This window comes from Diceros bicornis, chromosome 12 (assembly GCF_020826845.1).
Source record: "Diceros bicornis minor isolate mBicDic1 chromosome 12, mDicBic1.mat.cur, whole genome shotgun sequence".
NCBI classification, from domain to species: Eukaryota; Metazoa; Chordata; class Mammalia; order Perissodactyla; family Rhinocerotidae; genus Diceros; species Diceros bicornis.
Genome location: NC_080751.1, coordinates 13896609 through 13923781, shown reverse-complemented (window position 1 = coordinate 13923781; position 27173 = coordinate 13896609). Strand labels below are relative to the sequence as shown.

At 42.1% G+C, this 27173-nt stretch overlaps 1 protein-coding gene and 1 non-coding gene across 2 annotated transcripts in view; both read right to left on the bottom strand.

Moving 5' to 3' along the window:
* The window catches only part of TACR1 (tachykinin receptor 1), a 155514-nt gene that overhangs the window by 77167 nt on the left and 51174 nt on the right, over positions 1-27173 (bottom strand). Inside the window, exon 2 of the mRNA XM_058550837.1 lies at positions 499-693. Coding sequence (XP_058406820.1) covers positions 499-693 — 195 coding nt within the window. The remainder of the gene's footprint in view (positions 1-498; positions 694-27173) is intronic.
* On the bottom strand, positions 10709-10815 carry LOC131412303 (U6 spliceosomal RNA). The gene has a single exon (XR_009221746.1). It is a non-coding gene; the product is annotated as a U6 spliceosomal RNA (small nuclear RNA).

Below are 27173 nucleotides of genomic sequence, written 5' to 3'. Positions count from 1 at the left end.
AGACCCTGGACACTGTATAAAATAGATGCCTCAGAGACATTCCGCTTGAGGGGTGAGGGAGCTGGGGTGTTCATACGCCATCTCCCATCAGTGGTTGTTGAGAGCTGCTGGGAGTGGGGGTAATTCCCCCAGCCTCCAACATGCTGTGCAACAGGACCCAGTGGCATTCTGTAGCTTAGGAAAAAGTTACCAGGCAAAGAGATGCAGACACTGGCAGGGCAAAGTGGCTGGTAAAAGGCAGGAGGGATATGGAAGGGCACCCAAATGGTGTGCTATAACAGAATCCAGGTCTTAAGTTTTTAAAATTTTCATTCAAAGCCCAGAATAGCATTTGGGACATAATTGTCCCCTGATAATTATAGACACATCAACCAGATATCAGAGTGGTTGTGAGGAATGCTTACAGATACACATTAAATCCTAACCAGTGAAAGAACGTGGAAAGAAAGAATGGAGAAGAAAGAGCAAAGAAGGCACCCGGCAGTCATGTCTACTCACACTTTATCGTAAATCTCGTTGGGATGTTCTGGCCATTTGATCATGCACACCACTCTGTTGGGCATGGTCTCCGTGGTGGAGTAGTAGCCCTGGGGGAAGGCCAGCAGGAGAGCCAGGACCCAGATGACACAGATGACCACCTTGGTGGCAGTGGCCGACAGCCGGGGCTGGAGGGGATGGATGATGGCCATGTACCTGGAGCAGAGAAGAAAGGACGAAGTTCCTATTTGGTCACCAAAAGCTGCATTAGCAATTACGCCTTGTTCCTGCCAATGAAAAATTCTCAGAAACCTTTTGACTCCTGGTGATTTTTACTATTTTCTCATCCTTTTCTCATATTCTATCCTTAAGCTTTATGACTCTTATGACATAAAATGCTAAAATCTATAAGAAAAGTCAGCCAGATTTTAGTATTTTAGAACCCATCTAGCAATATCCCAGGAGAGAAGTTTCCATCATTGGAACGCTCATGCTACGGACATGATGCCCCAACAGGCGATTAGAAAAATACGAGCAATGTTGTAAATTTATTCCACATAAAGACTATCTTTATCCTTTTTGGATTACAGAATAATGGTGATAGAAATACTAGTTTTTAAAGTCCTTGTATGGCAATCTAAAAAGGCTAGCAATCCTACATGGTTCCATACAATTTGAGGAGAACGTGTATGTATGAAAAAGCAGTGACCTAAACCCAGCAAAAAACAACAGCTCCTGGAGAAATCTTTATCAATTCTTTGAATATCTAGAAGTCAGTGTGCGGCTAACAACACACGCTTCATGAGAAGAAAGACAGTCTCCACCTGCTGAGACAGACACACTCGAGCATATCAAAGGGGGGCGGGCACGAAACCTGGTTGCGGGAGGCGGGAAGGAAAGTGAATGATGACTTCAGGCCTGGAGCCATCCCTCCTCTTCGCCTGGGATCGAGCACTGAACGGAATCATCTGAATGACTGTGTCCACATGTTTAAATTTATGTGCAGCCTCTGAGATGCAGCAGAGATTTTAGGAAGAATAAATATTCCAATCAGCATTTCATATCAATTATAATCACATCAATTTTGCCTCCTCCATTTTAAAAGTCATCTCCCTTTGTGTATTTTTCTTGCGAAGTTTATGGATCCATCCCTTAAAATATGCACTTTTTTTTCAGAGTAGGAATTATGTCTTATACCACCTTTGGGATTTAAATATTATCTGACAAAACCTCAGAATCACGCAGCTGATCCTCTGACATGCAGGTATTTCTGGCTTCCATGAGACAGAATGGTCAATGGAGACTTCAGAAATGAGCAGACAAATAGCACAGCTGTCAGCTGGCTTCACATAATTCCTTCTCTACATTCTTTGGACTCCTAGGATCTCTAGGCCAGAACTGGGGCCAGGGTTACAGGTAAAGCAATTTCATTCAGTAAGCGTTCTACAAATTTGCACTGGGCACCTGCTGCGCTCAGAGCACAGTGTTTCCTTCTGGGCTCTGAGTTTCTAATTTCTCCAGGGAGAAAAGGCACATAAATAAGCAGCCACAAAGCACGACCGTAGGATGTGTGACCTCAAGTGGTAAGCTTATAAAAATACTGTAGAGCCTTAGGGAGGCTGCAGAGGTAAGCAAGGCTTGAAATGACAGGCAGACTACTGGAGGGGCTTAAAGAGTATGCTTAGCTGGATTTGGGGTGAGCCTGCTGAGCATCTAGCTTGAAGGGCAGGAAGTGATCAGAGCCTTCCTTGTTCTCCGAGATATGATTAGATCTGACTCCCTTTCTCGGAAGCTTGATGGCTCAGTTTTCACGAAGGCTTCTTTGAGCGTCCTTTTATCATCCTAAACTTTAGAATATCTTTCTTCACAGTTTCTTACCAGGGACCTACGCTTTCTTCTCTGGTCTCTAAGAGTGATGCCATGGAAGGTGTTCAGTGTATGGAGGCTGGATATTAAGATGCCTCAGGTCAGCCTTTACATATATGATAAGAAGTGATGATAATCCCCAGGAAGGAAACTCCCAGAATCTTTTCCTTCTGCATCTTTGAGAAAGTGGGTAGGTGGTCTTGAAGTCAGGAGAGAGTGGAATTAGGAAGAGACTTGGAAGAGATTCTTCGTGGGGGTGAGCAGTAATCTATAAATCTTTGGGCAAGTTTCCCCAGCTGATTTGGCGTCTACAAAGCCTATCACTCAACTGCTGTCTACAGAGCACCAAAATGGCAAAGACAACTCTCAAGAGGCTGTGAAGCAGGCATTGTCTGTCTTCTTTAGGTTACCCCCAGGGGCCATAGCTACTTCTAAGGGAGGCCCAGTACACTATAGACCTGATGACCTTCCATCCCTGGGTGGTCTCCTGAAAAGAACCCTGAGAAGTCTTCATTTCTCTCCTGGAACTGCCTCTTTCTTGCTGCCTGAAGGTGATGAAGTGTTGGTTTCCTCTTCAGTTATGGGGTGGTGGTGGGTGGGGAACCCAGAATCAGAGCCAATGGAGGTGGACTTGTGCAACCACTATCATTGTCTTCTTTCCAATTTGGTGAAGGGCTGGACCTGGATGGTCATGGCCAGAATCTTTTTGAGTGCTTGCATTAAAATTTTAGGACCGAGGGGTCGGCCTGCTGGCGTAGTGGTTGGGTTCGTGCACTCTGCTTTGGTGGCCCAGGGTTCCTGGGTTTGGATCCTGGGTGCGGATCTACACACCACTCATCAAGCCATGTTGTGGCGGTGTCGCACATACAAAATATAGGAGGATTGGCACAGATGTTAGCTCAGGCACAATCTTCTTCAAGCAAAAAGAGGAAGATTGGCAACAGATGTTGGCTCAGGGCCAAATCTTCCTCACCCCCCCCCAAAAAAAAAAAATTATAGAATTGCTTTTTGGATCATTTCCCAGAGGCAAGATATTTCCCCTACAAAGCTGGATACATTGCCATGAAGATGCCTTTCCTTTCCAGCACCACCCAGGCTCCTGCTCTCACTGTGGCTGTACATTCTCAGGCTTCGCAGGAGCTTGAGGAGGATGCACGAGGAAGAATGTGATAATTACATTGTCCCTTTTAATATTCCCTCAAATGCAAGATTTTAATTTACTTTTAACTCAGGATAAATGCTCAATCTTAAATAAATGTACCCTGACACCCATTTCCATGTCCGAATTGGTGATACACCAGAATCTAATGCAACAGGGGCGTAAGGGGGATTGTATCAGCATATTGGTGCTGTAACACCAAATGCGGGGCAGAAAGCCATATTTTATCTTTATTGCAAAAATTGCCATTTGGGAGCCCATTTCAGTTAACTCTCTGCCATTTCTTGAGTGTAGAAGCCATTTCAGTGACAGATGAAAGTATTACCCACACAAAGCCAGAGAGAATAAAAAAGATTGGCTTTAAAAATGTATATATTTTCATTTGTCCAAAATAGAGCCATTTATAAATGTCTTTCTCTTCCTTTCTTCCTTTTTTCCTTTCTTCTTTCTCTCTCTTGCAATCCTTACTTCTGTGGCTTGTGTAACATGCTTCTTTCTTATTCACTCCACATCTAGTACCTCTTGGATGACTTTTCCATAGATGGACGCATATTTTCTTTCTTACTATCCATTCCTAGCTTGGATTCCATTAACAGACATTTATATATTTATTTGTAGCCACCCTGAACAATTCTTGCTTATTTGGTTATAAGTTATCACTGAGAAAGTGCTGCAAGCCTTAGGAAAATATATTCAATAAATATTTATTGACTGCGTTGTGCTCACAGGACTAGAAGGCAGTCAATGAAACATCTTTCTAGTTCACGCATTAATCAACAGGCTGCCAGAGACAGGGGTCTAGAGGCTGTGCAAGGTGTGGATTATATTCTCCACTTCGGGTTGTTCCAGTTCCACAGAGGGCCATCAGCTCTGATTTGAATTGTATGTGGCCTTCCAGCTAAAAAACCTGAGATGCTGTCTTCCCTTGCCTGATTATGCTTTATAAAAAGAACTCTCTGTATAGTCCCTTAAATCTGGCAAAATATAAGTCTGCACATTTTTTAAAAAAGGCAGAGTGAAACAATCTTACTGTGAAAAAGAATTCCAATCTTTGGACAAGCCGCAGTGTCCTCATGGCTTCCTCCCATACCAGCCCTAAATCATCCAGCAGAGACGGCATCTTTCCTCTGCCAGGAGATCTGATCTACCAGGCCCTTCTCCACAGCCTTTCTCCTGGGGTTCCAGTCCCCACTTACTTCTTCCTGGGATGGTACAAGTTTCCTCTAAGGGACCACATCTTCCTGGGTTCAAACGACCAGAAGGGATGACAGCTGAGAGCATGACTGCAATAATCTAGTTCAAGGGTCAGCAAATTTTTCTATAAAGGGCCACATAGTAAATATTTTAATCTTTGTGCCCCATACAGTTTCTGTCGTAACTGCTCAACTCTGCTTTTGTAGTGTGAAAACAGCCATAGACAAGGCAACTATTGGGCATGACTGTGTGCCTACAAAGTTTTATTTACAAAATTGGTGGGGGCTGGACTTGGCCCCCAGACCATAATTTGCTGACTGTTGGTCTATTTTATGGGAAGTGAAGAGCAGGGGGAATTAGAACCACAGGAGAACAGTCTGTACTCTTCAGAAACACCATGTTTGACAGACTGAGCTCATTGGGGGGATAAATCTTACAGCCCACAAGCAGTCAGTAAGGTGGTCAGCTGCCAGTCATGACCCAGAGTCCTGCCTCTTGTGCGAGTACAGCGGTCACAGCCTGGGATGTTTTTCCTCCTCAGTCTCCTCCTGGCTGACTCCTACTTATTTTCATGGCTTGGCCCAGTTATCGTGTCCTTGTGGCTGGGTTAGGTGCTCTGCCTTTACTGCTGTGAAGATCTCTAACTTTGTGCCAAACACACTTTACTTTATTTATCTATGTGCATAACTGTCTCTTCTCTCTTCATCCTCTATGGATTCTTTGAGGATGGCAGTTGCTGTGACTTATTCACCTTGGTATCCTTGGCCTCCTTCAGTGCCTAGGATGTAGTAAATACTCAACGAAAGTTTAATTGAATAAACAAATATGAAAAATTTTTGGCACATAGCAGAGGCTTCATAAATGGTTGTCGAATGAAAATAAATGCAATGGGAGACATACATATGTATTACCCCTTTGTTCCTCCCAGTCTGAACATATATGAGACTATTATGTGAGAATAATTATTGCTCAGTGTTTTCTGTCATACAGACATCCAGGATCATCCTGCAGGAGTGACCTCACTCAACCTGGGTCTTCCTATCTCTTGACATTAAACCCTTAAATAAATTCTCAATAGGTATTTGTCAGCTGACTTCTGCATTGACCAGTGTGTTAAGAACTACAGAATTCAGTCTTTCTACATCCCCAGCTCTTCCTCTGAACAAGAGATTGCTTTATCCTTTTCCTTCCCACCCTCCACTCCCTTCCATCTCAAGGAGGACACAGTCTTTCTACTTGAGGTCACTAACATTTCATCAGTTGGGGTTTTCTTCCAGGAAGTTTCTTTAATCACCAAAATCCAGGGACCTCATTTAGCCAGATGACTTGACCAGCAGCTTTGTCTATTCAACTAAGCTCAAGCTCACGAACCATAACCAAAGAGGCATTTGAGCAGCCAACAGAGGTGACCCAAAGCTCACACACTACTAAAGCATTTTGGTAATAGCAGAGCCCCTCACATCCTCACTGCTATGTTATGCACAATTCTGAAAAGCAGGAGTTTTTGGCCTCCAAGCCCAATATAGATTCATAGCACCCACACACTACTAAAGCATTTTGGTAATAGCAGAGCCCCTCACATCCTCACTGCTATGTTATGCACAATTCTGAAAAGCAGGAGTTTTTGGCCTCTAAGCCCAATATAGATTCATAGCACCGTGGGTGGACTCCTTTCAAAAAGTGCCGGCTGACAGCAACAGCACAGTCAACAAGACCATAAGAAATGGATGCAAAGACAGACGGAACTGAGAGCCTGTGACAACTTAGAGCGAATTGAAGGAGGGCATGTAGCTGATTGTTGTCTGAGCTGTCCTGTCCACGCATGATCCAAGAAGGGCCCATGTGGTTCAAAGATGATTTAGATATAAAGTCTCCATCCAGGGTTACCATAAAAGTACACATGACTAAGGCCTGAAAGGAACTATGGGGAAAAGGCAGTGAAGGTCCAAAACAAGTATAATACCCTGAGTGTTTCTGCCAGCAGAGACCAGATTTGGGTGAGCAGACAGTTACCATTGAGAATGAGCAACACTAGGAGTATTAGTCAACTAATTATTGGGAGTCCATGATTCACAACAGAAATCCTACCCCTCAGTTGTTGGATTAGGGGTACAGGTAGCTGGTGTTGAGCAGGAAGATAGAGCATGCATCTTTTCTAACTGAGAGAAGAAATGACAGCAAGTCCACAGAGTGATAGAAGGTGATGGAAGGTGAGTGAAGTAATATACCTTTTCCTCCTCAGTTTGCAGGCTTTTGCCGAGGATTGACTGAAGGCACTTACTAGCTTGGCACACCTCTGACCACTGCTTTCTTCCTGTAAAAGGTCTTCATGCTTGAATTTGGGACACCAGTCCTGAGCCTGTGCTGGTATGCAGGGGACAGACACACACAGCAATAACCATCCCCTGGTCCACAGGATGATGCCACTGTCAAATTCTAATTCTTGGTGACATTCCCACTTTTGGGATCTGGAACTAAAACCTGGGTAGGAGGGATGTAGTGATTGATGAGAGACTCAGGTTTATAGAAATTTGATTTGGGAAGTGCTGATGGGGCCACATGAACTCCAGTAGCACAGTAAGAAGCAAAGAAAGGACAGAAGTTTGAAATGCAATTTCTTTGAGATTTTAATTACTACAAAGGAATAAAGAATTGTATTGATTGAGCTTTATCATTTTACTGGAAACTTAATAATGGGAGGAAGTTCACGTTTAGGGCATTGTCAGCACTGTGCTTTTTGGCCTTTGCTGTCACTGGGGTGTTGACTAACCCTCTCTGGTCAGCTGGGTAGGAAAATGTAGTTGGCTGTAATCTGAGACGGGGTTGAATTTTCATCCTATCTTGCAGGCCTTGATAGTAAGTTAGTTCATGTTTTCTTCTGACCAATTTTGAAGTTTATGTGAGCAACATCAAAGATGTATTTACGGTGGGACTGAAACGCCCATTTCATCAGGCTTAGTAGGCCATAAAGAGATTGCCACAGTCACACAAAGGTGTGTTTAGGATTTCCCTGATTCTCTGCCATCCCTCTCCCCAGTGTGATTGGCATGTTTTTGGACAACCATAGGTTTGACTTTTAATCTTGATAGCAGAAAATTTAAAACAGAGGCGCTTGAGACAGAAGGTTGGGGTGGGAAGGGGTTTTGGAGCACGGCATATTTCCACCCTCTCCTCACTCAGGGCAGCCTCTCTTCTCCCATGAATCTTCTTTATTCACCCCATAAAGGCAGGATCCATGGGCTGGGATTAGGGTGAGGTGAGTAAGGCGCTCACTGTGAGGGTTGCACAAGTGCAGTGTTGGATCCTATCTTTATTGAAAATTTTGATATTTTACTCGGCATAGAGTTTTTGCATTAATTGTGATATTTTAAAATATTGTATTAAGATATTATTGTCCGGATTGCTGAATTTTTTGTACCCCCTTAAATTTTGCACCCCAGGCAAAATCCCGGCCCTGATAACATCTCCCTCTCGAGTACATCAAGCAGGACAATAACTGATAAAATGAAGTGGGCTTGGACTCAGGTAGTGGCGGGACAATTGTTTGATGCTGCCGGCCCTGCCAACCACTTGATTACCAGTCAGTCATGCTGTGTCCTCTGCCTGCAGCCTTGTAATGCCCCAGGTCACCAGACCACAGGTGGCAGGGTTGGTGAGAAACCTGGAAAATTATCCCTAACATGAGCAGGATGGAGGCTGAGCAATCCTGCTGGAGAGAGTATAGAGAGCAATTTGGGTACCCTTACCACAGCGATTTTGCTTTGATTGTGTAGTGCAAATCCATAACTAATTAATTAATTGATTGATTGATAGTGCTTTCTTAGTTAAAAACAATCTTTTGGCAGCAATAAGTTATAAATAAACAAAAGTGTATGTTCAATGAAAAATTAAGGACTAGATTTCCGTTTTTCATGAAAGTCGATGAGGAATGTGTAATCTGCACAAAGGGATTTTAGACATTTACCTTCTGTGGGGCCAAAGTGTTATCACTGAACACGTGTAAACCAGAAGACACAAATCTGCTGAAGAAGCAGTAGCATCTACGCCAAAAAGTTGGTAATTAGTTATTGTAAGACTACTGTGCCCAAAGAGGTTGATATAACAATGCAGTGAATATGGTGCATTTGCCCATCGTTCTGTGAAGCACGACTTTTCATTTAGATTAAATGACTGTTCTAAATTAATTTCACTCATTTTCAGTTCCAATTTTTCCTGTCCATGTACAAAAGTTCAAGTGATAGCTATTAATATGTTGGCTCACTTAGCAGAAAAACTTGGCAAATAGCTAAATGATTATAGTTTTATATGAGTCATCAGATTTTCCAAATAGGAAATTAGTTAATTCCAATAATGGTTCAATTCTTTTTTAATCCACTTCTTGGATTCAAAGATTTTGGAAGGTGAAACAACTGACGCTGTTGTGAATGCTATTATAAATTCATTTCAAACTTCAACAGTGAAGATGAATTGTTTTGCTTTGTTTTGGTACTAAAGTGATAAAAATAATATTCTTACTAAATGAAGAAACTGTGGAATAGAAATGTACTTGGAACAGACTGTGATACACATAATTTGCCACTGTGTCCAAAGATGCGGTGATATTTTACCAATTGAAATAGAAGCTGAAGTTCTTGAAATTTAAAAAAATTTTTGTAGGTACAGGGTAACTGAACTATTTATTTTTTGGTGATAAAGTTAATGATAAATACAAAAGTATACTTCAAGAGGATTTTAGAAGTATTTGAGTATTTGCAAATTGCTTTGTGAGTTAACCTAAGTTATAGTACTGAACTTTTTGTAATTGAGTTCTCTTACGTTTTGGTTGCATTTTGTTTAAAATTAGTTGAAAATCATCATGAAAATCTTTTCAATGGAGTATCCCAAAAGTTTAGCTTCTGAAGCTTTTAGAAAATTGCAATTTTTGAATACAGATCTGGCAAACAAAAAGACATTGAAATTAATCCCTATAAAGCAACAGAGGAACGACAATGAAAGCTCTATGGTGCATGATTTAATTTTCAAATTCCTGAATTGCTCTTCGGAATATTTTGACTTGTGGGAAGAATCTTTTGATGGATCTCCTAATTTTTAGTAAATAATTTATATTCTGTATCAGGAAGGACGGGTATGAAATTGGGAAGGACTACAATTATGCACTATCTAAATTTGGTAAAACATTAAAAAGAAACACAGAGACAACTTATCAACGTAGTTTTGTTTCTTAAATCTATCTTTTCATGTCTCTTTCTGGATAATTTTTTTGGATCAGTCTTCTAGTTCACTGATTCCCTCTTCAGCATTTCTAATCTACTACTAGAGTTGTCCACTGAGTTACATGTTAACTCTTAGTATTTTTCATTTTTATAATTTTGATTTGCTTATTTTTCAGCATGCTTGATCATTCTTTATATTTTTCACTTGCTCTTCATATTTCCAAGCTTCTTTTCAATTACTTTATACATAATAAACATAATTTATATTCTTTGTCTCTATTAACTCCAATAGCTGAAGTCTTTGTGGGTCTGCTTCTGTAGGTTCTCACTCACAATATGTTTCATTGTCTGTTTTATTTTAACTATATCCTGCAATTTTCCTTGGAACTTTGTCTGTGAGAATTCATTGATGCCTGGTGGAAGGCAGGTTTCTTCTGAGAAGATTTGCAATAGTTTCTGCCAAGAACTTGGGAGCACTTCCAGGCTGGGACCACTGTGAACTAGATTTCAGTGTAAGGTTTTTTAGACCAACCAATTGATATGAATTTGGCCTGCATACTCATGTGAGAACTCCTTTTTTTGCTGCAAACTTTCAGGAGAGATTTTTTTTTTCTATTGATTCAGCACCAGCACCAAGGTTGGAGATGGGCAATTTTCCTTGCAATCCCTGGTAGGGTAGGCATTTATTTCTAGCTCTTTTTTTTTTTTTAATTTTTTGTTTATTGCAGTAACATTGGTTTATGACATTGTAAAAATTTCAGGTGTACATCATTGTACTTCTATTTCTGCATAGATTACAAAAAATATGGCACGCTTCGCGAATTTGCGTGTCATCCTTGCGCAGGGGCCATGTTAATCTTCTCTATATCGTTCCAATTTTAGTATATGTGCTGCCGAAGCGAGCACTCTAGCTCTTTTTTACACTGAGGGTGAAGCTGTTTGCTTCTCAACTTCAAGAGAAGGTCCCCTATTAGACACCCACCTTGAGCAGGTCCAAGCCTTTGTACCTTGTCTTCATACCCTGTGAGTCAAAGTCAAGGTCAAGTGCTTTTAAGATAAAAGCTAACTTCATTGCTCTATCCAATACTTAAAAATTCTGTCTTCATTTAAATTTGGACCTGAATATTCCTTACTTTCTTGCCAGATAATTAATGCATTTAAGAAGTTTTTTTTTTTGGTGGTGGTGGTATCTTATCCAGATTTTTTAAGTTAATTCCAAAGCATCAATTGGGATATCTAGTTTGCCATTTTGCTGGAAGCAGAAGTTCTTCTGTCTTATTTTTGTTTTTTCTTTTCGTTATCTAATTATTTGGAGGAAAAATTCAAACAATATAGGAGAAGATAAAGAGAAAGCCTTTCTCCCACCTCTATTCCTTAAGAGAAACTCCTAGCTAACACACTGAGCACTTGGGAAGTGCCAAGCTCCATTCTATGTGATTTCTGTGTATTAATTCATCTTATCTTTCACCAACTCTTTGAGGTAGGCCACTGTTATGACTCTCATTTCCCAGATGAGCAAATCAAGGCTCAGAGAATTTAAGTAACTCACCCACCAAGTACAGGGCTGGGTTTGAACTTGGCAGTCTGGCTTCAGAGACTTTGCACGGTATTTTTGTTTTTTCCCCCCCTTTGCTTTGCTTATAATTATAGCACTATCCAGGACTCGCATACCCACTGTCCATGATGAGTGCAACTTTCCCTTCTCTGCACATACAAATCTGTATATTCAGACTTTTTCCTGATTGCTTTTTTATTCATTCACCAAGCATTATTTGATCCCCTTCTATGTGTCAGGTCCAAGCCCAGCATATTCATATTTTGAAGGAGTAGTCTGTCTTATGGAAGAGGCACATACTTACATGATAATGAAGATGCAATGTTCTGTGTGCTGCAGGAAAGCTATAATGTGTAGGAAGCATGGAGCAGACAGGAGGCCATTTTGGCCTGGGCACGGAGGTCAGGGAAACTTCTCAGTGAAGGTGATATTTGAATTTGACCTTGAAGGATGAGTTGGTGTGTATATCTTTGGAGAGCTGTGTGCCACATATTGTCTCCACAATATGGAGAACCATACTTTCTAAGAGGAGGTAATGGTGTATACAAAGGTCTGTGGACCTGAAAAGAACTGACTTGTTTATATTCGCTTCTAAGATTTTATTAGCTGCTTATCAGGAAGCAGCAAGCACTGCATCTTGTATTCTCTTGAATCCCCATGGCACCTGAGCAGGCACAACATAGCCCCTTAGTGACCACCAGCTACTTGATTTAGTGGCTTCTTTTACTAAGCATGCGGACATTGACCTCTGACTTTGCTCTCTCCAGATATTGATGGGAAAAGAAGGCTAGAGGGTCAAAGGAGGAAGGACATGGTCTTGCGGACCCTTGCTGGTGAAAGTGCCTAGAGGGAAAGCTAGCCTCCAAGGGAACATAAGAAGGATACTGGGAGCAGGGCTGCCAAACACAGAGCAAGAGCCCACACTTTCCAGAAAGTAAACACTCCCCAGGCCTGCGTTTACAGACAATCCTGCTGGTGATGTAGGGCTTCCTCAGCCTGCATTCCTGGGCATGGCAGCCCCTGCTGCTTGAGTTATGGCTTGCCTTCTCCGGTGGGGCTCCCAGCACAGAACATTCCTTTTTCCCTCTCCCCCTTGCCCTTATTGCTTTTTTCAGCTACTTAATCTCTCTTGAAGTGATTTCTCAGACTCTCAATTTGCTCCTTGTGAAGAAGGACGGACACTATTTACTGGGTAGTGATGGCTGCCTGACACAACACGTGAGACGGGAACAGACGGCGACCCGTGCACAGCATGCACAAGACACACTCTCCCCGTGCGTCTTTGTAATGAGCATGCCCAGAGGCAACACGGTGTCTCCTCAGAGGCTCAGTCTAGCTTAAATCAGAGTACCCAGGGCATCAGACGCTTAAATTGCTTAAGCCATCAGCACAACTGGCTGGATCCAGGGCCAGGCGCCCAAAGATACTCAAACAGCAAGAGGACGATGAGGCAGTGGCGTCAGCTTAATAGCTGTTGTCAAGGGTGGAATTACTCAATTTACAACTTAAATAGTATTTCATGGGAAAAAATAAATTAGAGCAGTATTATTCATCCCTGTAGTCCCTATGTGTGAATTCCACTGACAATTGCTGAAACATGGTGTCTCAGGCAGTAAAGGGACACCGAAATTCCGCCAGCTACACATCGGACCTACCTCCGTGAATGGCCTCCCTGCAGGGGGACCCCCAAGACCCTGCTTCCCTGTGCAGGAGGAGCCTGATTCAACCTCTCCCGTCCCCTCCATCCCTCCCCTGGGTATCCAATCCTCCCCTTCCATTCAGCATCCCATTTCACTGCCTTTTTTGTAAATCTCTGGGACTCGCTCTTGTAAATTCTGGGAATAGCTGTTAGAGGCTCGCCAGAGAGCCGCTGTGATACCAGGAGCTAGCAGGGCATTGTCAGAGGACAAACCACACAGACTGTGAATGTGGGGACTGCACAGGAGAAAAGCACCTCCCCAAGCAAGAAGGAAGTGCGTGAGGAGAGCAGGGGTTGTCAGATATGGGCCGCGTGGGGAGGGACCCAGGCCCATCCTCTGACCGGGCACAGCCCACCTCCTTGTTCTTCCAGATACCTTGGTGCAGCCCTCTCTCTGGCCTTCCTCCCTGCCCTGTGTGGTGGTTGCTCCCTCAGGAGATGCAGATCTGAGTTCCAAGGGGCTTTGCCCTCCTGTCTTCATTCTTATACAGCCCACAGCAGAAGATGTGAGGTATTTGCGCTTACTGTGTAGCGGAACAACAGAAACAAAATCTCCTCTGACAATGAGGCAGAAAGAACTGTATTCTAGTCCTTTATTTTTCTGCCCCTGACTGGTGGGGGCTTTTGGCAAATCATCTCTTTTGGTTTCCTTATTGTGAACAATTTCCGTAGATGTCCTGTAAGTTCCGAGTATGTTTTGCTGCGAGTCTCAGTCCTGAAGGTGGAGCTGGGCTGCTTCTACCAGCTCCGGTGAGGCCTGTCCCTTCCCTCACCTCTGTTCCACCTCACAGGACCTCTCAGCCAGTGCCTCTCCCAAGTCCCCTTACTCCCGTCAGAAATGGTCAAATCCATAATAGGCACTTTAACTTTTCCATCTCATGTGGTTATTATGAGGATCAAATAAGACAAAAATTAAGGACTTGTGATTGTTACACGAGGCTCTGTTAGGGAGACTCACCAAACAGACATTCAGGCCCAGGAAAGACGGGAAGAAAGGCAACTCATTAAGGTGCGTTATGCCACATTCCCACCTTTAGAAAGATGATAGACAACTGGGGGTGGGTGATGGCAGAGCAGAATGCCTGGCCAACTATCTAGGGAATCTGTGGTGCCTGCACCTGGCTTAGATGGGGACCTCAACAGATAAGGATGTCCTAATTACCAATTTATATGGTCTGTTAGGAGAAATTGTTAGGTCAATGGTAATTCACTATCCTAGAAGCAATTTGAACCAGGAATCTGGTGAGTGTGTCCGTGTTCCTTGCACGCTGATGGCACACAGGATCTCAGTGATGACATAGGCTGTTAAGATTGGGGAGGAGGTGGAGAGGTTGTTCAGTCCAGTCCCTTCACTAGACACATGAGGACACCAGGGCCCGGAGAAGTGGCATGAATAATCAAGGTCAAGTTTAAGGCCAAGTTGTGCTCGAAGCCAGTGGTGACTTCAGAAATTCTATATTGGAAGGGCTGGGGGAAGAAATCAGGCTGAGGGGGTGAGAAAGGGCTATCTTGAATGCTTTTGTGCAAACCTTTACATAAGATGGAAAAAGTACCAACTGTCTATATCAGAAAATAGGAGAGAAGAGCTGATGCAGTTGGGAGAGGACTTAAGCCACCCTTTGGTACCAACATGGCTTGATGCCCAAGGACTCTGTCTCCTGCTCTTCTCCACTAGATGTGGTCATCTGAACATTCTTGAGTAAGGGGGGAAGAGGGCAGGTCCTCTTGTGTCCACACAGCAATGAGCTTACCCTCTAGACTAGGCAGCCCTGGCTCCACCCCTGCCAGGGTCGTGGGGAAGCAATGGTGAGGAGCAGAGTTGGGTCCAGCATGGGACAATGGATGGTCACTACAGAGAGACACCTGTGCCTCCATCTCATGCCCAGATAGAAGTGATTTCTAACAACAAACTCATTAGTACCAACCTTTGTTACCATAAAGCAATTTGGAGGGCCAACAGAATTCATTAAAATGTGATTTTACTGATAATAATAACTGCAAACAGAAAAGATAATGATTTACTCCCAGCTTTACAATGCCCTGGCGTGGGGGATGGTGGAAGGACTCTCTCTCCCATTGCGTCTTGAAGGGCTCTGACATTCCGAGGCCTTTTCTGTGCCTAGGCAACAGGTGTCTCAAACAGATTAGAGACATTTGTTTGAACAGCTTCAATGGCTTTGTCTCTGTTTCATGGTTACCCAGTGGCTTTGAGGCCTCTCCCCCCAACGTTCTCTTTCTTTCTTTCTTTTTCTTTTTTTGGACTATTTACTCTAAGTGGTTGCAAGTCCCCTGAGTAACTGGCCAACTGACAAAGATGGCTGTGGGCCACTTCCAGAGCTACTGTCCTTAAAAGGAGCTGGAAAATTTATATTCCAAGTGGCTCTGGAATCTTACTTCAGCCCTGTCACTGAGCCAGGTACCCCATCTGAAATGATGCAGGACAGTTTGATTCAACAGATTTGTTATGGCTTTTTTAACATGGTGGCGTCAACATGTAGAAATGTTTTTCTTATATCAAGTGATGTGCAGAAAATGACTTCTCCATCCCCAAGGCTTTCCCCATTCATTATCCCTACCTTACTCAGCCTCCATGTTTAAGGGAAGGTTGGGGATGACGTGGGAATAACAGATGGGAATGGGGCCCAAGAAGGGGAGGGAGGAGCCTATTAAAACACCTGGAATAGAAATCGTTCAAATTCTAGTAGCATCAACATGTCTTTGCTGTCAAATCTCATCCATTTACAACTGTTTACTCTTGAGTACCCAATGATCACCCACTCTTCTTCTGAGAAAGTAGTGTCCCCCTCAGATTCTCTGATCATGGTCCCTTTTATATCAGATATCCAATTCACCATCCTCTGGGATATGACACCTAATCACTGTCACAAACAGAGCCAGCTGGTGGCCCAACCAGGCTCTGTTGTCCCCTTCTTCCTCAGTAAAAAAACCCTAATTTGAGTCAAGCAAATTCTGGCCAAAGAGATGTAAGTAGAAAATGTATAAGGGTTCCATAAGGGAGAACCTTTCTCCCTTCTCCCTTCATCCTTTTTGCTGCCTAGAATGTGCATGCAATGACTGGAACCTCAACAGTCACTTTGGACCATGAGGTGACCTGAGAATGGAAGCCACATGTGGGGGAGCAGAAAGACAGAAGGAGCCCAGGTGTCTGATGGCTTCATAGAGCCGCCATTCTTGTCCTTCTGTGGCCACTGGCTTTCAGGTAAGTCTAACATTTGCATGACTCTGGCATCCTTAGAATGTCAACCTGCCTCCCTCTGGGATTATTTTATGTAATAGAATAAACTCTTGTGTGTTTAAGAATAGCAATCAGGTCTCAGTTACTTGTAGCTGATCCGAATCATAACTGATAACAGAATTTAGCACCTGTAAGTAACAGAACCTAAAATATGGCATTAACTTATTGGAGAAAGGGAAGGTATATATTAAGGACTCAGCTGTTGCAGGCTGGAAGCTTGGTGATCCTCATTATGCAGTGGTTAATACATGGCTCACTGTACATTGGAAGCCAGATCTCAAGCTGCTGGAGCCTGAAGCGTTAGGGCCAATGGCATTTACGGGCTCCTTTCTTGCTGTTTTTGTAAGGTCCATGAGAACAATGACCTCAGGCTAGAGACTGAGAATCTGCACACAGAAATGGGAGGAAATACAGCTTTGCTATGAAAAGCTTATAATTTGGAGCATTGCTGGGTTGAAAGAGCCAACTGCTCTTGTACCCAAGTGAAGTAATTATAAGTGGTGGCTGTACAACTGTACCCATAGAAGGGGGTAAGACTGCTATCCTTCCCTGTAAGGTGGTGAGCTCAAGTCTTAGCCTGGATACCAATCCCCATGGACCACCTTGTGTTTTGGGGGATGCTGGGTCTCCCTGTGGCCACTGGCTTTCCCAGTTTGCATATCTCTGACATCCTTAGCATGTCAAACAACATGTCCCCTGTCTTTACAGAGCTTAATAGAAAGGCCAAATTTTCCAATGGAAAGAACAGCTTATTTTAGTTCACTCCTACAAGTTATTTAAAATTAGCATTACAAAATAGAATTTCCATAAACAGAATCCTAGCTATTTAGGTAGAGTGGTCACACCTCCAATTCCCCTCCTCTTCTAGGTCCAAGAGAAAAACATTCCTTAGAGATCCAGCTGCTTATGGAGAACGTTTGGCCCATAGGATCCTCCAATGCTTGAGATGATAGGGTGCCTTTGTCCTTCCTATATATATCCACTTGTCCCACATCCCTAGATCTTTAATGTGTTTGTTCATGGTGGGCTCTTTGACATAAAACACCACAGCATAGAGGAGAGTGATGTCAGCATCCTGGTGGAGCGAGCTCTTCCCTTAGACTCTCTTCTCTAAGACACAATGAAAAGAACATTCATAAACCATCAGACGGCATTCACACAACACAATAGATGTCTGAGAGATCCATGCAGCCATACGTCTAAAGGTGGAGGTGCTGGACCCTCTGGGAGAAAGTGGAAGGATGTAAGGGGATCTCCTCTCCCTCCACAGCAGTGACCTAGGGCATGGGACTGTGCACAGCTCAGAGGAGAGGGGGGAGGGGCAGTTCTCCATGGGAATGCCTTCACTCTCCGAATTGCCTCCACACAGAGGAGGCTAAGCTACTGCAGGGGTGACTTCATCAAGCCAGCACCCCAGGAGGGCAGATAGTGAGGGCAGAGAGAGAACACCCTTGGGATCATGCATGCGAAAGAATGCACCCCGCACCCCACCCGGTGCACTGGCTCGTCCAGTCAGCCAGAGCAAGGGAACCCCGCTAGAGCACCTGCGCATATGTTAGTATTAGTAAAGCAGCAGCTGCGAGCAGGCAATCACAGACAGGTCCTGTCAGCATAGATTCCAAAGGACAGACACAGATGCCAGGGGTCACGGTGGCCTCAGAATACACAGCTCCTGTCCCCCCCATCCCAGTGGCGGCAGGTGGAATCTGCGACCAGATACTACCAATACGGGAAGGCACAAATCCACCCCATTAAATAATATGAGGAGGTATATTAATACTCCAGACCAGAAGGAAAATGACAAGCACCCAGAAATCAATCCTGAAGGCACAGAAATTTACAATCTAAATGACATAGAATTCAAAATAGCTCTCAGAAAAAAACTTAATGAGTTACAAGAAAATTCATAAAGACAGTTGAATGAAATCAGGAATAAAAAGAATGAACAGACGAATTCTTCACAGAAGAGATTGAAACTATAAAGAAAAACCCATCAGAAATGCTGGAGATGAAAAACACAATGAATGGGATAAAGAAAAATCTGGAGTCCTTGAATAACAGAGCTGATATTATGGAGGACAGAATTAGTAACTTGGAGGAAAGAAATATAGAAATGCTTTAGATGGAGGAGGAGAGAGAACTAAGACTAAAAAGAAATGAAGAAACTCTCTGAGAAATATCCCACTCAATTAGGAAATACAACACAGGATTCTAGGTATTCCTGATGGAGATGAGAGGGAGAAAGGAGCAGAAAGCTTGTTCAAAGAAATAATAGCTGAGAACTTCCCCAACCTGGGGAAGGAGCTGGAATTACAAGTAAAAGAAGCTAATAGAACTCCTAATTACATCAATGTAAAAAGACCTTCTTCAAGGCATAATAGTAGTAAAACTGGCAAATGTCAATGACAAAGAGAAAATATTAATGGCAGTGAGGCAGAAGAAAATAACTTACCAAGGAACCCCTATCAGGCTTTCAGTGGATTTCTCAGCAGAAGCTCACAGGCTAGGAGAGAGTGGAATAAATTATTTTTTTTTTAATTTTATTTATTTATTTATTTTTCCTTCAAAGCCCCAGTAGATAGCTGTATGTCACAGCTGCACATCCTTCTAGTTGCTGTATGTGGGACGCGGCCTCAGCATGGCCGGAGAAGCAGTGCGTCGGTGCGCGCCTGGGATCCGAACCCGGGCCACCAGCAGCGGAGCGCGCAGACTTAACCACTAAGCCATGGGGCCAGCCCTGGAATAAATTATTAAAAATTCAGAAAGACAAAAACTTTCAGCCAAGAATACTCTATCCAGTGAAAATATCCTTCTGATATGATGGAGAAATAAAAATTTTCCCAGATGAACAAAAGCTGAGGGAGTTCATTACCACAAGACACTCCCTACAAGAAATGATCAAGAAGGTCCTCATATCTCAAAAAAAAAAAAAAAAAGAAAGAGTTTACAAAGCCTTGAGCAAGGAGATAAATGGACAGACAAAATCAGAAAATTGCAGCTCTCTACCAGAACAGGTTAGTAAACACTTAATTATAACATTAAAGATAAAGGGAAGGAAAACATCAAAAATAGCTATAATCTTGTCATTTTAACAACAAAGGCACAACACAAAATGGAATAAGTTGTGAAATCAATCACTTAGAAGGGGAAGGGGAGAGGGATGGAAACTGCTTAGACCAAAGAAATAAGAGGTTATCAGAAAATGGACTATCTCATCTATGAGTTTTTTTATACAAACCTCACGGTAACCACTAAACAAATAATCAGAACAGACACAAATGATAAATAAAGAGAAAACTGAGAAAAACGTCATTGAGAACCACCAAACTGAATTGGCAGTCCAAAATACATGGGACAAGAAACAAAGGAAATATAGGATAATGGGAAAACAAGAGATAAAATGGCAGCATTAAGCCCTTGTATATCAATAATCACTCTAAATGTAAATGGATTGAATTCTCCAATCAAAAGACACATAGTGGCAGGATGGATTAAAAACAAGACCCAACAATATGCTGGCTCCAGGAAACACATCTCAGCTCTAAAGAGAAACACAGGCTCAGAGTGAAGGGATGGAAGACAATACTCCAAGCTAATGGCAAACAAAAGAAAGTGAGTGTTGCCATACTTATAGCAGACAAAGTAGATTTCAACATAAAAAAGGCAATGAGAGACAAAGAAAGGCAGTATACAGTGATAAAAGGGACATTCCACCAAAAAGATATAATACTTATAAATATATGTGCATCCAACACAGGAGCACCAAAGTACATAAAGCAGCTATTAACAAACCTAAAAGGAGATATTAACAACAACACAATAATAGTAGGGGACCTTAACACCCCATTTACATCAATGGATAGATCATTCAGACAGAAAGTCAACAAGGAAATAGTGGAATTAAATGAAAAACTAGACCAGATGGACTTAATAGATATATTAAGATATATTATGATATATAATAATAGATATATTAAGATATATATTAAGATATATAATAGATATATTAAGAACATTCCATCCCCAAACAGGAGAATACACATTCTTTTCAACTGCACATGGAACATTCTCAAAGATAGACCATATGTTGGGAAACAAGGCAATCCTCAATAAATTTAAGAAGGTTGAAATCATATCAAGCATCTTTTCTGGCCATAATGTTATGAAAATAAAGACCAACTACAAGAAAAAAGCTGGGAAAGTGACAAATATGTGGAGACTAAATGACATGCTACTGAACAACACAATGGATCATTCAATAAATTAAAGGAGAAATCAAAAAATATCTGGAGATGAATGAAATGAAAATACACCATACCAACTCATATGGGGTGCATCAAAATAGATCATAAGAGGAAAATTAATAGCAATACAGGCCCACCTTATTCCTAAACAAGAAAAATCTCAAATAAGCAATCTTAAACTATACCTAACAGAATTAGGAAAAGAAGAACAAACAAAGCCCAAAGTCAGCAGAAAGAGGGAAATAATAAAAATTAGAGCAGAAATAAATGAAATTGAAACCAAAAAACAGTAGAAAGGGTCAATGAAACTAAGAGCTAGTTCCTTGAGAAGATAAACAAGATTGACAAACCCTTAGCCAGACTCACTAAGAAAAAAAGAGATAAGGGTCAAATAAATAAAATTAGAAATGAAAGAGGAGATATTACAATGGATACTACAGAAATACAAAAGATTATAAGAGAATACTATGAAAAACTATATGCCAACAAATTGGACAATCTAGAAGACATGGATAAATTCTTAGATTCATACAACCTCCCAAAACTGAATCAAGAAGAAATAGAGAATCTGAATAGAACAATCACAAGTAAAGAGATTGAAACAGTAATCAAAAAAACCTCCCAAAAAATAAAAGTCCAGGACCAGATGGCTTCTCTGGAGAATTCTACCAAACATTCAAAGAAGATTTAATATCTCTTCTTCTCAAACTATTCCAAAAAATTGAAGGAGATGGAACACTTCCTAACACATTTTACAAGGCCAACATCACCCTGATCCCAAAGCCAGACAAGGAAACACAAAGAAGGAAAACTACAGTGCAATATTGTTGATGAATATAGATGCTAAAATCATCAACAAAATATTGGCAAACTGAATACAGCAATACATCAAAAGGATCATACACCATGATCAAGTGGGATTTATACCGGGGACACAGGGATGGTTCAACGTCTGCAAATCAATCAATGTGTTACATCACATTAACAAAATGAGGAATAAAAACTACACGATCATTTCAATAGATGCTGAGAAAGCATTTGAAAATCCAACATCCATTTATGATAAAAATTCTCATAAATGGGTATAGAAGGTTCAACATCCACAAATCAATCACATGATACACCACATTAACAAAATGAGGAATAAAAACCACATGATCATCACAATAGACGTCAAGAAAGCATTTGACAAGATCCAATATCCATTTATGATAAAAACTCTGAATAAAACGGGTATAGAAGGAAAGTACCTCAACATAATAAAGGCCAAATATGACAAACCCATAGCCAATATCATACTCAATGGGGAAAAACTGAAAGCCATCCCTCTGAGAACAGGAACAAGACAAGTGTGCCCACTCTCGCCACTCTTATTCAACATAGTACTAGAGCTTTTGGCCAGAGAAATTAGGCAAGAAAAAGAAATAAAGAGTAACCAAATTGGCAGTGAAACTCTTGCTGTTTGCAGGCGACATGATTCTATATATAGAAAACCCTAAAGAATCCATCAGAGAACTATTAGAAATAATCAACAACTGCAGCAAAGTTACAGGGTACAAATCAACTTACAAATATCAGTGGCATTTCTATACTCTAATAATGAACTAATAGAAAGAGAACTCAAGAATATAATCCCATTTATATTTGCAACAAAAAGAATAAAATATCTAGGAATAAATTTAACCAGGGAGGTGAAAGACCCATACAATGAAAAGTATAAGACATTGTTGAAAGAAATTGATGATCACATAAAGAAATGGAAAGATATTCCATGCACATGGATTGGAAGAATAAATATAGTTAAAATGCCCATACTACCTAAAGCAATCTGCAGATTTGATGCAATCCCAATCAGAATCCCAATGACATTCTTCACAGAAATAGAACAAAGAATCCTAAAATACATATGGGGCAACAAAAGACCCTGAATAGCTAAAGCAACCCTGAGAAAAAGAACAAAGCTGGAGGCATCACAATCTCTGACTTCAAAATATACTACAAAGCTATAGTAATCAAAACAGCATGATACTGGCATAAAAACAGACACATAGATCAATGGAACAGAATTGAAAGCCCAGAAATAAAACCACACATCTACGGACAGCTGATCTTTGACAAAGGAACTAAGAACATACAATGGAGAAAGTAAAGTCTCTTCAATAAATGGTGTTGGGAAAACTGGACAGCCACATGCAAGAGAACGAAAGTAAACCATTATCTTTCACCATATACAAAAATTAACTCAAAATGGATCAAAGACTTGAAGGTAAGATGTGAAACCATAAAACTTCTAGAAGAAAACACAAGTCGTGCACTCATTGGCATTGGTCTTAGAAGGATCTTTTTGAGTACCATGTCTACTTGGGCAAGGGAAACAAAAGAAAAAAATAAACAAATGGGACTTCATCAGACTAAAGAGCTTCTGCAAGGCAAAGGAAACCAGGAACAAAATGAAAAGACAACTCACCACCTGGGAGAAAATATTTGCAAATCATATACCCAAGAAGGAGTTAATCTCCAAAATATATAAAGAACTCACATAACTCAAGAGCAAAAAAAACAAACAACCCCATCAAAAAATGGACAGAGGAGGGGCCGGCCCGGTGGCGCAAGCGGTTAAGTGCGCGCGCTCCGCTGCGGCGGCCCGGGGTTCGCTGGTTCGGATCCCGGGCGCGCACCGACGCACTGCTTGGCAAGCCATGCTGTGGCGGCGTCCCATATAAAGTGGAGGAAGATGGGCACAGATGTTAGCCCAGGGCCGTCTTCCTCAGCAAAAAAAAAAAAAAAGAGGAGGATTGGCGGATGTTAGCATAGGGCTGATCTCCTCACAAAAAAAAAAAAAAAAAAAAAAAAAAAAAAAAAATGGACAGAGGACATTTTTCCAAAGAAGATATACCAATGGCCAATAGGCACATGAAAAGATGTTCAAAATCACTAATCATCAGGGAAATGCAAATCAGAACTACACTGAGACATCACCTTACACCTGTTAGAATGGCTATAATTACCAAGACAAAAAAACAACAAATGTTGGAGAGGATGTGGAGAGAAGGGAATCCTCATACACTGCTGGTGGGAATGCAAACCGGTGCAGCCACTATGGAAAACAGTGTGGAGATTTCTCAAAAAATTATAAATAGAAATACCATATGATCCAGCTATCCTACTGCTGGGTATTTATCCAAAGAACTTGAAATCAACAATTCAAAGAGGCTTTTGCACCCCTATCTTCATGGCAGCATTATTCACAACAGCCAAGAAGTGGAAGCAACCCAAGTGCCTGTCGACTGATTAATAGATAAAGAAGATGTGGTATATATATATACAATGGAATACTACCCAGCTGTAAAAAAAAGACAAAATCGTATCATTCGCAACAACGTGGATGGACCTTGATGGTATTATGCTAAGTGAAATAAGTCAGACAGAGAAAGACAAACACCGTATGATTTCACTCATATGTGGAAGATAAAGTAACACATGGACAAAAAGGACAGATTAGTGGTTACCACAGGGGAAGAGGCTTGGGGGATGGACGTAAGGGGTAAAGGGTCACATTTATATGCTGACTGACAAATAATAATGTACAACAGAAATTTCACAATGTTATAAACTATTATGACCTCAATAAAACAAAACAAAAAAACACTGCAGAGTATTGAGTATACAATGCTGTGTTTCACCAGTGCTGCTTGGGACATTTGTACATTTAAGACAACTTTGTTGTTAGTGCCATCAAGTCGATTCTGACTCCTAGGGACTCTGTGACAGCAGAGCAGACCCTGCCTGGTCTTTTTGCTCCATCCTCTCACTTTCTGGCGCTATATCAGGCAATGCTCTACTGCTATTCAGAGTTTTCATGGTCAGTTTTTTTGGGAGTGGGTGGCCAGGTCTTCCTAGTCTGTCTTCGTCTGGAAGCTCTGCTGAAACCTATCCATCATGGTGACCCTGCTGGTATTTGAAATACTACCAGTGGCATAGCTTTCAGCATCACAGCAACAGGCAGCTGCCACAGTATCACAACCAACAGATGGATGGTGTGGTTCCTTGACCAGGAAACTAACCCTGGTTGTGGCAGTGACAGTGCCAAATGTTAACCACTAGATCACCAGCGCTGGCTAAGATTATTTAATAGCTTCGAATAAAATGGCAATGACTCTGAACACCAGCATAGAGGTGTATTGGGAAAGATGAACATATTCGCCATCACATTACCCTTTGACAACATGTGAGAAAACTGGGGCTCACAGACATGCAGAAATTAAATAGTAAAGATGGGACCCCGGCCCATCAGTTCTGTCTGATTCCAAATCCCATGCTTTGGAAGGGGTATGCAGAGTCCTCCCCAGTTTGGAGGTCCTGAGGAAGGACAGAGGACTGGAAATGACTCAGTCACAGACGGTGGCATAAGCAGTTACTTATTTGAACGATGTCTTATGTGCCAGGTGCTGTGTGCTGTGAGACAGTTCAATTTTGGGCAGAGCAATGAGTGAACAAGCTCCCTGAAATCTTTGCTTTCTACCCATGGCTGAAGCTACCTAGCTTTGTCTTGCCTTCTTTCCAAGGAAGGTGGTTGCTACTCAAGTAGAAATAGACTACAGGGCTGGAACAGTCCCTCGCCCATGAAGGGGTGCTCCATATTGTTGACTCAAATTGAGGGGGTGCTTGAACAGGTCCATCGCAGGCAGGTGGGAGTGTCACCCAGTTGACCTTGGGAGCCTTGGACTGTACTACACGACTATACACTGTGGGAAACAAACTTCTGCTGGGCTGTGGTCACGTCAAACGGTGGGGGGTCTGCCTCTCCTGAACTTTGTCCTCATTGGCCACTTCTGTGGTCCTGACTCATCAGCTGGATTTACATTTATCAGTTAAAAGAGGAGCAGGAAGAACCAGACACAGTGTTAAGACAGTTTATATATTTTCTATTGCTTAATGCTCAACCCAGCCCTTTGAGGTTGGTAATGTTCTTCTCATTTGACAGGCGAGGAGACTTTGGCTCAGGCAGTTTAGTTCTTGTTCGATGCTTCACACTTAATAGACACTGGAGCCAGGATTTGAGTCTGTTTCTCTAAAACCCGGGCAACTTCTGCTAACCCAGGGGTGGGCAGACTTGTTCTTAAAGGGCAAAACAATAAATCTTTTTGACTTCGCAGGCCACATGGTCTTTCTTGCAACGACTCAACTGTGCTGTCATAAAGTGAAAGCAGCCACAGGCAACATGGAAATGAACGTGTGCCTCTGTGTCCCCGTGAAACTTCATTTATAAAAACAGGTGGCTGGCTGGATTTGGCCCATGGGTCGTAGTTTGCTCACCCCTGCACTAAACAGTTAAAGTATTAATCTAGCCTTCTAAAGGAAAGGGAAACGAAATGGACATTTGTTGAAGCGTTCAGGAGGGGATGTTTAACAAGTGGAGCTGCCCTGGCAACATGCTGGACTCTTCATGGCTTTTATTTCCTATAAACTGCTCTGTCACCAAGGTATTCCTGTCCACGTCTTACCCATAAGGAAACTGAGGCACAAAACAATGAAGCTGCTTGCCCGAGGTCACATTGCTAGTGGGAAATTGGGGCGGGAGCGGGCGTCTGAATAGGCCTGTTAGGCTGGAGTTAGGGATCTGGCAGCATTTGAGCCCAGGCTGCCTGACTTCAGGGCCTGTGATTTTTCTGCTAAAATGAGAGCAGCAAAGAAGAATCATGCTGCTGGCTTCCCTGCTGTGGCCACAAAGGTGTAACCACGGGTCTGGTTTGCTCTGCCTGACCAGTGGGCTCAGGTGTCCTTTCCTCCCTTCTTGGTGAAGCTGTGTAAAACAGCATCCTTCTGTGCACTTCAGCCACACCGGGTTCCCCCCACAGAGAATCAGGAACTATTGTATATGAAATCGAATATTTCAGAGCCTTCTTACCCCATCTATAAACAAGTAAATCATCAGCATTCAATATTCTGGTAACAAAGTAATCTCCTTCCTGTTGAGCTGAAGATAAGGAATTTGAGAGGCTTCATTGCAGGGGGAGACAAAAACCTGAATTGTAAGTTTTTTTTGAGACGCAGTCAAGATGCTAACATCTCATTCAGGAGGGGGAAACAGTGAGATGGAGAGGTAAGCGCTAGAAAGATCAGACATCAGGCCACGCAACAGCCCCAGTCAATGCCCCCAGGAAAATGGGAATAAAAATGTGGCCCCTTAATTCTAGATGTGCATCAGGTTGTTAATGGGGAGACAAGACATGTAATTCAGAAATCTGCTTTTGTTCCTGTTAAAGCAACATATTTCCATTAAAATGGAAATTGAAGTCCCATCATATGGAGCAGTCATTTTCTGGAGACTGTATGATTATCTCTACCTTCCCTGGCCACAGTGGAAATGGAAATACTCAATTTCACCCATTAGCCTTTGGAAGTTACAATTTTGAATTTCTCAAAGTACCTACTTTCCTTAGAAAGGTTTTTGTTTTTTTGTTGTTTGTTTCTGTTTTGTTTTGGAAAAAAAGCAAAGACAGGCAAATG